A 15,037-nucleotide genomic window follows, 5' to 3' on the forward strand; every position below is an offset into this window, starting at 1 on the left:
AAATCAGTCTTCCATTGACAACTGGATACTGCACTGAATTCTATTGGGTTACTTATAGTAGTGTGTGGGTTCCGGGAATCCTGTTAGCATTTTGTATGTCCACTTATCCCCTATATCAATGATCCCAACTTCAATAATTTGAATGATGTTTAAAGCTACAGACTATGAAATACAACCTTCATCTTTTTAACCAGATTTCATGGAGTTAATAATCACTAATACTTATTGTGTGAGTAGCAAAGACAGAGGACTCTCTTAAATCCTTCACTTAATAACAATTATTAATTTATTTATTTCTCGGTTGCTGCAAGATATCTTTAGGCCATCTGCTTTTTGTTCAAATCAGTGATGGTGTGCTGTAGTCTAGGGAGATTCTCCTGGCAAATGATTAAATTTGAGAGTGGCTAATCCGGTAATTGAATTTTTAGTTCAGCACCGTGGTTTTGCTTTTGCTGTAGGATGGCTGGTGGACACGACGGGCAGCTACACTGCAGCCTTCCTTCTCTGTGGATTTGCCATGATATTTAGTTCCATCCTGCTTGGCTTCGCTAGAATTGTCAAGAGAATGAAGAGAACACAAGTGCCTTTCCCGGTCAAAGACTCAGATCCCAAGCTGCAACTGTGGACCAATGGATCAGTGGCCTACTCTGTAGCAAGGGAGTTAGATCAGAAAGATGAGGAACCCCTGCCTAAAGCCAGGTCTGGTTGCAACCTCACGTGACCTGTGTGCCCTCATCCCTGGGAATCTTCAAGGCTGGTGGACCCCAGGCCACCAGGTTGTTCACGGTCTGGAAATATTTTATTTTGACAGAGTATCACCACCCAAGTAAATTATTAATACTGTTTTGCTAACATATTTATATGGGGGAAAATAATGAGCAACAAAGAAATCTGGAGTAGCCTGGAGTTTTCTCATTTGGGATTTGTACTTACTTAGCTCCAGGGGAAAGTCAGGGCATAGTTTATGGGATTAGCTGTATTTCGGGGCAACTCCAAGGCAGAGGCCATTGAGAATGGGTTTTGTCATCACAAAATTGGCCCCACCACCTCATTCTGAATGGAAGCAGTGAGTATGCTGGCAGTGGAGATGCAGAGGTGGCTTGAGGGCAGAGTGCCTCAATTTTTAGAGTGGCAAAGAAGTTCTTGAGACTCTTTGAACGATAATGATTAGTGTACAACAGATGTTCTCTCATCAGTTCCCTGCCTCTTCCAATGGGCATCACTTTGAGAGACCCAAGAATCATCAAACACCATGGCTGGAATGGACTTTAGAGGGTGGCTGGCGGTAATATTTGATTTGAAACTGTCTTGTTGAAACAGGAAGCTCTTTTCTTCAGACTGTGCCCCCAACACGCACCTCTGTCACTACCCCACATACTGACTCTAAATGTAACATAACTCATTCAATGGTGGAATAACTGCTCCATCTTTTCTGAAGGGATTGTAACACACCAGAAATCCTCAGCTTTTTTTTTTTTCTTCAGAAAAAAAAAAAGTTCAAGTTTGAACTGTAGACACATTCCTTTTAGGAACAGAAAAATGTTGACAGTGTTCCCATTGAGCAGTAATTGAATTCTTGAGTCAGCAGGTATCTGGTGGGAGTCTTCTTTACAAAGCAGTCATTAGATTCAGCATTATCCAAAAGAGGGCTTGGGGGTTTTCTTATCATACAGATGTTCTAAACAAGGCCTTCGGAGCTCACAGTGTCTCTTGCTAGATCATAGTTATAAATCTGACTCATTGGCTTGGAAGCATCTGCTCCTTCTCGAAAGCCAGACTTTCTTGGTACTTGGAATCCTTTCTGAATTTTTAGATCAGAGGAGAGGACAAGGAGAAAAACAAGAAGAGTGGTTCCCCCATCTTATCTCCAGCTGTTTTCAAATCCACACAATGAAGATTCCTGAATCCCCAGTCATGTTCAATCTGCAAAGAAGGACAAGTTACATAATTAAAGGATTTTTTTTATTGATTGTTCAAGAGATTAAATACAAGTCACAGGAACATTTTGATCTCAAAGGCCATGTAACCTACTGTCACCAAGAGGTCCCAGAGTGGCTTTAGCCAGACACAGTGCTGGGAGAAATTCCACAAGTTTTGAGGAATGGCCGAAGTGGCTGAATTCTCATTGAACTGAATATCTTTAGGTTGCTATATTGCTTTCATAACGAGACTCTGGCTTGATCTGATGGAGAAATTGATACTAGACCATTGTAGCTTTTCACAGAAAAATTTGAATGTTCTGTCTTTACTCAGCCTAGGACTTTAGTTTTGAATCCATTCACTTAGTGATTTGAAATTTTAAAAATACTTTGAGTACATCTTTAAAAAATTCAAAGTTAAAATAAAATACTTGTTTTGGAATAGCACTTTACCTTAAAAGACATTTTTTTAATCATAAAAATGATTTTTTTTTAAAAAATAATTACTCTTATTTGTATGTTTTTAAAGCATTGATTATAAATTTTGTGGGATTCTATAATATAATTTCTCTATTGTGCTTATGAAAAAATAGATAGTGATCAAGGGTTTTAAAATTGATATAAAAACATTTTAGATCTTTTGACTTTATACATGCAATAAATTTGCCTTCTAACTATCTTGGGACAACATTTTTGAAGAACCAGTAAGAAACACTGTAGATCTTAGAGTTTACAGTTTGGTCATCTGCACAACATGTTACTAAAACAATATCTCCGTGTATTTAAACAGTTGGTTCCAAAGCTAAGGAAGACGTGGGAATGGGGTATTTTGTGGAATCGAGAATAAACCTGTAGAGGAATGATTCTATGCCTTAAATATTTTTTCACCCAATTGTAAGTTCTCCTTTGTAACTAAGTAGGAAAACAAGACAATATCTAACGTTTCAATGTGCCATTCTTAATTTTGCTTAAATTAGAATTTTATGAATGAATCAGATTGTAGACTAATGTTTTCCTAGTTCAAAGGCAAAATAAAATGGATTTATAGACATGTATTTGGAACAATTGTTTTATTTTCTTCAGACAAGGAATTTGGACAGGTTGGGGAGTGGGACTATCCAGATCATGTTAAGACATGGCTAATGTGATTCACAAAACTCTAAATCCTCCACTGAGTCCTTCCAGAACACTATATATAAAATGATAAACATTTCCTGTATGCCTTTCCACTTAATTCCTATATTAACCTAAGCCATCATCGTCTTGGAGAGGTGGAAACTGGGGTACTGGGTCTCAAAGATCATTAGCTATTACACTTTAGAGCAGGGATGCTGTCTGCATCCTTCTTATTGTGACTGTTTAGGTCATCTTATGTGGATTCAAAAAGCCATTTGAAAACAGATTTTCCATTGGATTAGGCATCTTTCTGCTGTGCACAGCCCTGGTACTGTTTGTATTTTGATGCTAATTCACCTTCCCCAAGAGGAGCTCCCTGGATCCCACGCGTGTACTCAGGACTTCACGTGACCCTTCTAATGAATAAAGAAACCAATCACTGGGCAAGTAGGCGGGACTTCCAGGTCCAACAGGGGAATGGTGGAGAAGAGAGTGGGATGGAGGCCGGAGATGGAGAAAAAAAAGTAGATAGTGAAGACCCTGTTTCAGGTGACAGATCCGTTTGGATTCGCTACCGGAAGATTTAATTTAGAATGGCTTATAAATTAGGATGTTAGCTGCCCCAGCGGCTGATTTACCATTGATTCTGAACTAAGTTTGTGTAGTGTTTTCCTTCATGCGATGGCTCAACTGGGTTCAAGAAAGAAAGGTATGGTGGCAAAGGGTGGATTTGCAAGAAGTGCCCCCCCCAAAGGCCATGGGAATTTTGAAGCGTGGGGCTGGTGTGGTGGCTACCCGCCAGTGGGAACTTAGTGAGCTGGGTGGAGGGATTTCAGAGCTGACTCAGAGAGTCTCCACTAGATGAGAACAGGCCGGCCATGCCCACCAGTGCCTGGTAGACCAGTGTATCGTGGTTTGCATCTTTTAATATTTCATGCTATATCTTTCCCCTGAATGAGTATAGATGGGGTCTACATTATAAATTTCTTAAAAATCCCCAAGTTGGTTATTGTTGTGTTTTTAAATAAAACAGAAAGAAAATAAACAACATCAAATCCACTACTTCCAGCAAAGTTGCTCAGTTTTCTCTTGATTGATACAGGTTTCACTTTGGGAGAATTTGGAGTGGGTTGGGCCATGATGGGGAGCAGTGAGGTCTACCATCCAGCTCGCCTTAGCTGCTCTATTGCCAGTCTATTTAGCCTTCTCTTCCCAGTCCTGGGAGGTTTAATTTGGAAGCTGTTTATGAGGGTGAAGTAGTGGGGAAATCAGGGTGTGTATACTGAGTGCCCACACTTTAAAATTATTAATTTTTGTTAAACTCAACCAAGCAATCTGTTACTAGAGCAGATATCATTGACAAGCAAACGGGAAGTTTCCTACTTCTCATTAGAACAGAAAAGTATTTGTTGGAAGGAGTGGGAAATATTAAATAACGCTAGAAAGACTACAGGCAAGAGAACGCATTTGTTACTGAACTTGCCAGACATATCCAAAAGTATAAAGAATAATAAAATGAACTCTCAGTACACATCCCTTAGTATATATAATGACCTGGCTACTACTCTCCTCTTTCATGACATGAGTTGATTATGTTAACATGCTAATATCACATGTGTTCCTTCAGCTGCAGAAATAACTGAAGTTGGTATGATAACGTGGTCAGTGCTAGAAGAAGGCATGGGTAGGTGGTGCTCTGTTTCTTATGAGTCACATTGCTGACAAAGCATATTGGGCCCTGCTCTTCCTGTGGGTGTGGAGCCTGAATCACAGGGGAAATTTTCCTTCTTCTCACCCATATGGTCTTCTCTATGCAAGGCCATGGAAAATATCAAATAAGTAAAAATATCTTGGATGTCATTGATGCTCCCATTATTGCTATTTAGTGTATAAGATATTGTGATTCTAGGAGAAATGAAGAGCTGCCCTTGGTCCTGAAGATATTGTTACTGAGGGTATGGTGAGCTCTAAGTTTGGGTCATTGTGGGAAGGAGTCTGAAAGGTGAGGGGAAAGGAGTTAGAGGCTACCTCTTTGTGTGTGGCACTCTGAGGTTCCAGCAGACAACATTGTCCTCTGTGTCTCTAAACTTACCGTTCTACGTCCAGGCAGATGTAGCAGAGTTCGATTATTTGACTTAAGCTGATACATTTCAAACATAGATCAGTAAAGTCCAGTTTTATAAACCAAGCATTTACAGGTTTGCACATTCATTGATGGCAGTAGAGTATAATCTGCAAGGTATATATATATAGGGTGTGGTCCTGGGGTACAATCCCAGCCCCTGGGTCCACTTCTGCACTGTTTCTATAAGCACCCAGACAAGCCTCACACCATATGTGGTAACTTAAATGAAAATGTCCCCACTTGGTGGTACAGTAGGAGTGGCCTAGATAGAGGACTTGTGTCACTCAGAACAGGCTGTGACATTTGAATAGACGAACACTATTCTAAGTGCGCCTTCTCTCTGCCTCCTGTTCATGGATCAAGAGATGAGCTCTCAGATGCTATTCCAAAGGCCTTCCTCTGTGCCTTTCTCCACCATTACAAGTTCTGCCCCTCTGGAACTTTAACTCCAATTAAAACTATTTCTTGAGACAAGGTCTTGTTATGTAGCTCTGATTGTCCTAGAGCTCACTATGTAGACCAGGCTGACTTTAAACCCACAAAGATTTTTTTCCTTTAGCATTTGATTCTTTCCCTTTAAAAACTGCACCTTAACTATAATTGAACATTTATCTATGTGTTTGTTTCCAAATAATCTGTGCCCTACCTTACTCAGTGTTCAGTTGCTGTGAAGAGACACCATGGCCACAACAACTCTTAAAAGAAAGCATTTAATTGGTCTTGGCTTACAGTTTAGAGGTTTAGCCCAGGAATTAACATGCACTGGTCATTAATATCTCTCTACATCAATGGTTTCAATTTCTCAATAAAACAGTACAAGCTGATAGAATAGATGTAACAACAGCATCCATCATTCTATTGCATACAAGAATACATCTCAACATTAAAGATAGGAATTATCTCAGAGTAGAGGGCTGAAAAAAGATGTTTCCAAGAAAATGGACCCAAAATTAAGTTGGTATAGTCATTGTAATATCTAATAAAATACACTTTAAACCAAAATTAATCCAAAGAGATGAGGAAGGACAGTTCATACTCATTAAAGGAAAACAATCCATCAAGATGAACTCTGAATTCTGAATTATCCTTACCCTGAATGCAAGGACATCCACATTTGTAAAAGAAACAATAGGAAAGCTGAAGTCACAAGTCACACACCACACATTGACAGTGGAAGGCTTCAACACCCCACGGTCACCAATGAGCAGGTCATCAGGTCCAGACAGAAACTAAACTGAGAAATATTAGAACTTGTAGACATTGTGACTCAATGGGCCTAACGTATATCTACATAACATTTTCACCCCAAAACAACTGAGTATAGCTTCTTCTCAGTGATTATGGAAACGTCTCCAAAATTGTCCATATACTCTGTCACAAAGCAACTTTCAACAGATACAAGAAAATTAACATAACCCCAATTTATTTTATCAGACCTCTATGGATTAAAGTTGTACCTTAATACCAACCAGAACAACAGAAAACCTACACACTCATGGAAACTGACCAAATCTCTAATCAGTGACCACTGGGTCAAGGAAGAAATTAAGAAAGGAGTTAAAGAGTTTCTAGAATTTAATGAAAATGCATGCACAACTTACCCAAACTTATGGGACACAATGCAAGCAGTGCTAAGAGAAAAGTTCATAGCACTAAGTGCCTTCATAAAGAAATTACTAAGATCCTATATTAGACTTAACAGCATGTCTGAAGGCTCTAGAACAAAAAGAAGCATACACATTCAAGAAGAGTTGATGGCAGGAAATAATGAAACTCAGGGCTGAAATTGATAAGATAGAAGCAAAGAAAACAATACAAAAAATTAAAGAAACAAAAAGCTGGTTCTTTGAAAAAATCAACAAATAGACAAACCCTTAACCAAGCTAAAAGGCAAAGAAAGAATATTCAAATTAACAAAGTCAGAACTAAAAAGACACTGAGGAAATCCAAAGACTCATTAGGTCATACTTCAAAAACCTGTGCTTCACAAATTGAAAAATCTAAAAGAAATAGATAATTTTCTTGATAGATCATGATCAGATAAACAACCCAATAGGCCTACAATCCCTAAGAAAATAGAAGCAGACATTAAAAGTCTCAACCAAAAAAAAAAAAAAAAGGCGAAGGGCCAGATGGTTTTGTCACAGAATTCTACCAGATTTTCAAAGAAGAGATAATACAAATACGCCTCAAATTATTCCAAAAAAATAGAAACAGAAGGAACATTACCAAATGCACTTTATTAGGCCATAATCACTTTAATACCAAAGACTCAACAAAGAAAAAAAAGTTTCAGACCAATTTCCCTCAAGAACATGAATGCAAAAATACTCAGTAAAATACTCCCAAACTGAATCCAAGAACACACTAAAAAGATCATCCATCATGATCAAGTAGGAATCATCCTAGTGATGCAGGGATGGTTCAACATATGAAAATCCATCAATGCAATCCACTGTATGAATAAACGGAAAGAAACAAAACACATAATCACCTAATTAGATGTTGCAAAAAGCCTTCAAAAAAATCCAACACCCCTTCATGATAAAAGTCTTGGAGAGATAAAGATTATTAGACACATAGCCAAACAATAAAGGCAATATACAGCAAGCTGATATACAGCATCATATTAAATGGACAGAAACCTAATTCCACTATATGGCCTTGATCTTCCTATATGATTTTCAGGCCCTGTACATTATCTAGCTCTTGAAGTAGACAGTCTAGAGATCAGAACTAAGCATAAGGCTTACTTCAACATTTACCTCTTAGCTATACAAAAGACTCAAACAAGTTTCTCTTTAAGGGGCTTCAAAGGCATAGTAAACCATTTTAACATTAAGATGTTATGTAGCACTGCTACCTGCTGGACAGAGTGAGGCATCGCAGCGTGCCAGCTTAACTGAGAAAGGTTGCCTAGCAGGATCACTGAGATTTATTGGCTGATGGTCAATTCCTCCACCTTTTATTTGTTATCTATCCTGCATTTATCTTCTCTGTCTTACAGTGCTATTATCAGGCTAAAGATGCCATTCCTGACCACTTTTCTTCAACATTGTGAACTCTACAGTGTTATGAAGTGATCTAATATGTTGAGAGAGTGTACTGGCTGGTTTTGTGTGTCAACTTGACACAAGCTGGAGTTATCACAGAGAAAGGATCCTCCTTTGAGGAAATGCCTCCATGAGATCCAGATCAAGGGCGAGGGCCCAGCTCATTGTAGTTGGTACTATCTCTGGGCTGGTAGTCCTGGGTTCTATAGGAGAGCAGGCTGAGCAAGCCAGGGGAAGTAAGCCAGTAACATCCCTCCATGGCCTCTGCATCAGCTCCTGCTTCCTGACCTGCTTGAGTTCCAGTCCTGACTTCCTTTGGTGATGAACAGCAATGTGGAAGTGTAAGCTGAATAAACCCTTTCCTCCCTAACTTGCTTCTTGGTCATGATGTTTTGTGCAGCAATAGAAACCCTGACTAAGACAAAACGGTACCAGCATAGTTGGGTATTCCTGTGGCAACCTGATCATGTTTGGGGGAGGACTGTGGAAAGACTTTGTAACTTTGGGCTAGAAGAGCCATTGGGTTTTAAAGAGCTCTGTGGGATGTTCTGTAGGAGCTTGGAAGATAATGTTGAAAACAGTGCAGAAGATGGAGGCCTGGCTTGTCAAATTTCAGAGGGACGATTAAAGACTCTTATCAGGGCTATTGCTGTTTTGATTTTGAAGATTCTGTGGTTTTGGTTACCTGGGGCTGAAGAATCAGCTGTGATTAACAAAATAGCAGAACTGCTACAGCAAAATCTTTGCATTACTGGGAATATTGATAATAGTTTTTACTTCATCGTATTGTATTTTATTTAGTCGTGTTTGGTTGTTATCTCTTAGAAGCCTGTTCCTAAATCCTATAATCAGGCTTTATTGTGTGAGAAAAGGAGTATTTTCAGTAAAGAAGGAGAAAGAAATAAAGTCATTTCCTCCTCTTCATTGTTTTCTCTCCTTCTTTCCACTAATATTTCTTTCCCCTTCCTCCACCTTCCTGTAAAACAAGGATTATCTAATATTAATATGTAGGTTCTTTCCATTCCTGAGATAGTCTCAGTAAAGCAGGCTTATACATAAAAGGTTTGTGAATGGTTTTAGGTTTTTTTTTTGTTTGTTTTAATGATTTTAGCCTTTTTTGTTGTTATTGTTTTTATATTTCTTGCTGATTTGGATTGCTGGAGTCGGTGTGCTACACCAGTGGGAAAACGTGTGAGGAGAGGTGGAGCCGTGCTTGAACTAAGTGACTATTTATTTAATCAGACTGGGGTCCAGAGCCACTTCTCCAGAGCCCACGTTTAGAGGCTGCACTTAAACCTCTGTGGGATGCTAAGGGGTGGATAGTGCTAGCCACATCCAGTCTCCTCCATGTTGTGCTGCCCAACTGGATGTCTGCTTAACAAAAGCTCGAGTCATCAGAGAGGAAGAATCTCAATTGAGAAAAATGCCTCCCTAGTATTCAACTGTAAGGAATTTTCTTAATTACTGCTTTTTCTTAATTATTACTTGAGGGGGTCTCCCATTGTGGGTGGGGCCATCCCTAGGCTGATGGTCCTGAATTCTATAAAAATGCAGGCTGAGCAAAGCCTTCAGGGGGCAAGCCAGTAAGCAGCACACTTCCATGGCCTCTGTATCAGCTCCTGCCTCCAGGTTCCTGGCCTCCCTTCGTGAGTTCCTACCCTTGCTGGTGTTGGTGATGAACGTTTATATGGAACTGTAATTGAGATAAACCCTTGTCCCTGCAGTTATTTTGGCCATGATGTTTCCTCACAGTGATAGTAACCCTAACTAAAACACATGTTAGAGCCTTCCATTTTCTTCTCTCACTCCTTTCCTCCCTCCCTCTTCCAGATTCCTGCGTTCACTTTCCCCTTCTCCATCCTGAGTAATATGAATTACATGTATTTATATTCAACATGATGCATTGAAACATGCATGTACTGTGGAATGGCTATATTGAGGCTTCCCTTTGGTGTCTTAGGTTGGTCTCTACATTAGGTGAGGGTCTCATGCTGGCTGGGGATCAGATGGAGCATGCTTCCTTCTTCATAAGGTCAAAAGATGGGGTACCCTGGCTACTAACCATTTAGTGACTCTTTGGACTTCCAAAGAAGGTGGCCTCCTTTAAGGGGGGCAGGGAAAAAGGGGGTTACTGTAAATCTCTGAATCCCAATGTCCAAATCTTGGAAGGAGAAAACTGACTACCTAACACTGTGTTCTGATTATCTCACATGCTCTGTCACACTGTGACAGCACACACACACACACACACACACACACACCACACAAACACACAAACACACCACGCATACACAGATATACATTCATAATAATATTAAAAAGAATTTTAAAAAGTACTCCATGCAATTAACAATACTTGCTGTGCAGGTTGTATGCAGAGACATTATTTGTTACATAAAGGCATTTTAAAAGAGTCATATCAAAATAGCAACCAAGTGCACTTGTTTCACGTTCTTTTCTGTATGGAGGCTTTGTTCTCCGTCTTAGTCTGTAATCCAGAATCTTCTGAACAGACTTCCATAGGAATCAGTGTTGGGGGGGGGGGTGCAGTGGAGGGATGCTCTACAACCAGAGCAGTTGTTGTTCCCAGCCCCATCCCCTGGGAATTGTCCAATTCATGACCCCATAACCAATCACAGCACTGGGAGTCCTCACATGAAAGGTTAGGGAATACTCTCAGACCCCTCGCTTGCTTCTCTAGCCACTCTCTATCGCCTGTGGATAATGAGAATGTGTGTAGCATATCACATCTGTAGAAACACTGGTAGGTGTAACTACAAAACAATGATGCCTTTGTCCCAAAAATGAAATATAAATCCGTTTCCTACAGAAATAAGAGAGAAATGGACCTCACAGAGATTTAGGCGATGTTGTCCTTTTTGCTAATAAGAAGCACGCTTGCATTGCCTTTGGGAGAGTCCTCAGTGGAAGCCAACCTGCTTTGCACCCCACATTGCAGATAAATACAACATACTGGTCTCGTTAGGTTTTTGGTTAAGGTAACACAAGCTAGAGTCATTTGAGAAGAGAGAATTACGATTGAGAAGGCAGCTCCACTGGATTGGTCCAAGGAACAATTTTGGGATCAACAACTGATTGCCATGAATGGGAAGGCTCTGCCCCCCATGGGTGTGGTCAACCCTGGGCAAATGATCCAGGGTTGTGTGAGAAAGAAGATAAGCAAGCCTCGTGGACTGAGCAAGCCAGTAAGCAGTGTTTCTCCATGTCTTCTACATCAGGTTCTGCCTCCAGGTTCAGGCCTTGAGTTCCTTCCTGACTGCCAGGGATTAACAGTGAACCAGGAAGCAAGATGAAAAGAGTTCGTTCCTCCCCAAGCGGCATTTGATAATGGTGTTTACTACAGCAATAGAAGGCAAACTAGGAGACACAAAGATGCACATGCATGTGTATAATTAATGCTAGATTCCACTTGTGAGAGAAACCATGTAATATTTTGTCTTTAGTCTCATTACCCTCTCGTGTTCCTTTCTTTGGAACTCTTTCTCATAGTCCTCCTTCTATTTACATTTACAAGTAACACATGCGTGCACATATATAAATGTACATATCTGTACCCCTGCCTAGCTGAGACTCAGAGTTCGGTGGCTCCAATCCTTGCTAGTAAACCGAACTGCGCAGCAGTACTAAGGCGCATGCGCACATTCCTTAGCAAGGACTCAGCCTGCCAAGGGCGGGTCCATGTGCGCATGCTCGCATGCTCTCCACTGGAAGTTGTATTATGGCCAGAACCCCTCAGTCACGGCCAAACAAAACTAATGATGCAGGTAGGATTTCCGGAAGCAGAGCTTCAGAGTGAGCCCTCGCTGTCAGCAATTGTCTGCCAAGAGATGGAGTGCTGAACCTTGGCGCTTCTGACTTGTGGTTCTTATTGTGGGAAGCTGTACGTATAGCGTAGAATACTTAGGCTGCATCTTTGTGTATAGCCTCTAGGTGTCAGTAGTACGTCACAGTTGCGACAACCAAAAACCCACTGGACTTGATAAGGCCCTCCAGGGCATCAATTGAGAATCATGACTGTAAATACCTTCAGTTATTTTCCTTATTGAACATATTAATATGCACAGTACAAGCAAGAAATATGAGACAGGGTCCAGATGGGAGAAAATTTCTGATTTCATCAAATCGTAAATGGGGCTTGTTTTACGATTCAAAAAGAGAACATGTAAAGAATTTGAGGTATGCCAAGGAAGAATTAGTCCCTTCAGTAGGGGACTGCATAGTGGAAGGTTATTACCACTTTCAGTCTGAAAGAGGACAAGATACATATGTAGCTGTGTCCACGGGCAACTGCTGGGTGCTATGCTTTGGATAGAGTTTGAAGAATCACCCTATTAAAGCCTGGCCCCTACAGTGATGATGTTAAAAGGTGGTGGGACCTTTAAAAGGTGAGGTGTAGTGAGAGGTTGAGGCAGACCATACCTGTTCTCTGGCTTCCTGTCTACCATAAGCCAGTTGGCCATGCTGTGATGTTTTCGGATTTTACATCCCAGACCATGAACTGAAGAAATATTTTCTTTATGTCACCATGCTCACATGTATTATATAGCAGCAGAATAGACTGATCTACTAGACAATCCAGGTCGGAGCAGACTGTCAGGTGGATATTTCTAATTTCCAATGCGATTTAAGCTCTCGCTGAATCGTAAGATGTTTAGGGGATGTGTGTATCCATGGTCGGAACTGTAGATTGGCCTGATGTAGGTGTTAAAATAGTTAAAGGCACAGATGGAATTCTGCTAATCATGTACATGGCAGTAACGTGTCCCAGAAATTCACTGGCCAATCTGATGAGAAATGTCTGTTCTGTCAGCAGATGATCCCGAATGGGAGGACAATCATGTTGCCAATGCAAGAATGTATTCTGCTCCAGGACTGGCTTCTTGCTTTTCTCTACAAATGTCCAAAGTGCACCACACCATACCATTCCTGATGCCTGGGGAGAAAGGACAGAAATCTCTTCCACTGTTGGGCTGGGCAGGACAGAGTGGTAGTGTGAGGTTAGCAACAAGACAGTAAATGTGTTTGCTTCCTGGAGGTCCTCAAGCCCTTCCGAGTCACACAGAGTGCTCCAGAGAGTCATTTTGCATCTGTGGCATTTTCTTTCAGGAATTTTGCATCTGTCCATGATCCTTGACTGAATCAGATTGCTATCCCCAAGTGCCTTAAGTAACGCTTCAGATAATACATCGTAAAATGAGAAACTTGTGAGAACAATTTGACAGCTAATTAAACGTCAACCATGTCACAGAGAAAGCAGACCCTGGGTCATATACCTGTTTGTCTGTTACTTTCACTGGATTCTAAGCCAAGTGAGATTTAACAACAACAACAACAAAAACAAAAAAACAAAAAACAAATCTACCTCTTTGACTTGCGTTTTAGATGTCTAGCACATAAATTGTTGGTTGATCAAATGAATCATTTAAAATGCTAATATATGCAAGGCCAATGTTTTGACACATCTGCTCAAAGCTTTTTCTACTGGATGGCGTTCACACAGAGGTACTGTCTTTTCCACTCCACCTCTTCACACATAGTCACTAAGACTCATATTTCCTATTCACTGTTTTTAGAATACAGTTAATACTGAGTAACTGTTGAAAAGTTAAAGCATTGTAGTGGGTTATGTGCTATGTTTCTAAAAGCAGAAAATAGAGCAGATTATGAGCGTATGTAAACCTAGATGCAGATAAAATGTGAAGGTAGCTGGTATTTTAGGAGTGGGGGACCAGGCTGCTTACTTTCCCAGAGTCAGTCATCAGCCTTCAGCCTTGTCATAAGACTTTAAGACTGTAGACAAACCCAAGGAAACTGAGGCCTTCCAGGTCTAATGCATTGCTCCTGTTTCTTCAAAGACAATGTCTCTGAACAACCACTAAATTTATCCCTGTTAAATAAAGTATTTTTTTTTTTGGCTTTTTTTTTATTGTTTGTAAATGATGCCTGGGTGGATCTACTTCAGATTTCTTTGAAAGAAACTTGAATTCTAAATATTGGTCACAGAAGAAATATAAATGTTGTGGTAATTGTTTCTCAGGTAGGTTAATGAGTGGCGATTTTGGAAAATATTTCCAGCTTTTTTTCCTGAAAATTCTCACTTCATTATACATATGTATGTACAAGGTAGTCCTGGTTCTTCCTCTTAAACCCCATGCTCCCAATACACTCAAAGTATATTTACAATTAACTTGACTATATAGCCAGGCTCTTTTCTGAGTAGCTTATATCTTTAAATAACCTATTTATTCTAACCTACGTTCTATCATGTGGCTGGCTACTTGTGCTCAGGTACCAAGTATCACTCTGTAGGTCTGGTTCTGATGCTAAGGTCCTGATCCCCAATTGGTTCTTAATCTTTCAGTAAAGAACCCATGCTGAGCAGGGATAGGCGGGACTTCCGGGTCCTGGGAGGTAAGCAGGGAGACACAAGGATAGGAGAGTTCACCGTGTTTCTGATGGAGAAAAGTTGACCATCCATGTGAGACCTTGAAACCAGTGACCACACAGGCTACTTCTACAGGAGGGTGGTCAGAGGAGTTTGGCAGGGACTAGATGTAACTGAGCAACTAAAGTTTAGGGCAGGTGGGAAGTGTGGAACAAAGAATACTGATAAGGACACACTTTTCCAGGCAGGAGATAGTAGTGGCCAATAATTGTGTCAAAGGGCAAGTTGAAATTGACCAACTGTGTGTGAGTCTTTTATCCATTGATTCGAGGAAAGCTGGTAGCATGGCCCGTTCCTGGAGCTTAGGCTGGGTAGCAAAAGCTACACACAACATATCTCCCAGAAGTGTTATCCCAGA

The 15,037-nt window shown here is 40.5% G+C and overlaps 1 protein-coding gene across 5 annotated transcripts in view; it reads left to right on the forward strand.

Moving 5' to 3' along the window:
- Slc16a12 (solute carrier family 16 member 12) overlaps positions 1 to 2,968 on the forward strand; it is a 78,975-nt gene extending 76,007 nt beyond the window's left edge. For all 5 annotated transcript variants that reach the window (XM_021151692.3, XM_021151694.3, XM_029472554.2 and 2 more), the window contains one exon: positions 459 to 2,968. In XM_021151692.3, the coding sequence (XP_021007351.1) occupies positions 459 to 721 (263 nt within the window). In that variant the 3' untranslated portion in view covers positions 722 to 2,968. The remainder of the gene's footprint in view (positions 1 to 458) is intronic.
- The last annotated feature ends 12,069 nt before the right edge of the window (positions 2,969 to 15,037 follow it).

The sequence above is a fragment of the Mus caroli genome, unplaced genomic scaffold, assembly GCF_978045245.1.
Source record: "Mus caroli unplaced genomic scaffold, Mus_caroli_1 scaffold_20, whole genome shotgun sequence".
Lineage (NCBI taxonomy): Eukaryota > Metazoa > Chordata > Mammalia > Rodentia > Muridae > Mus > Mus caroli.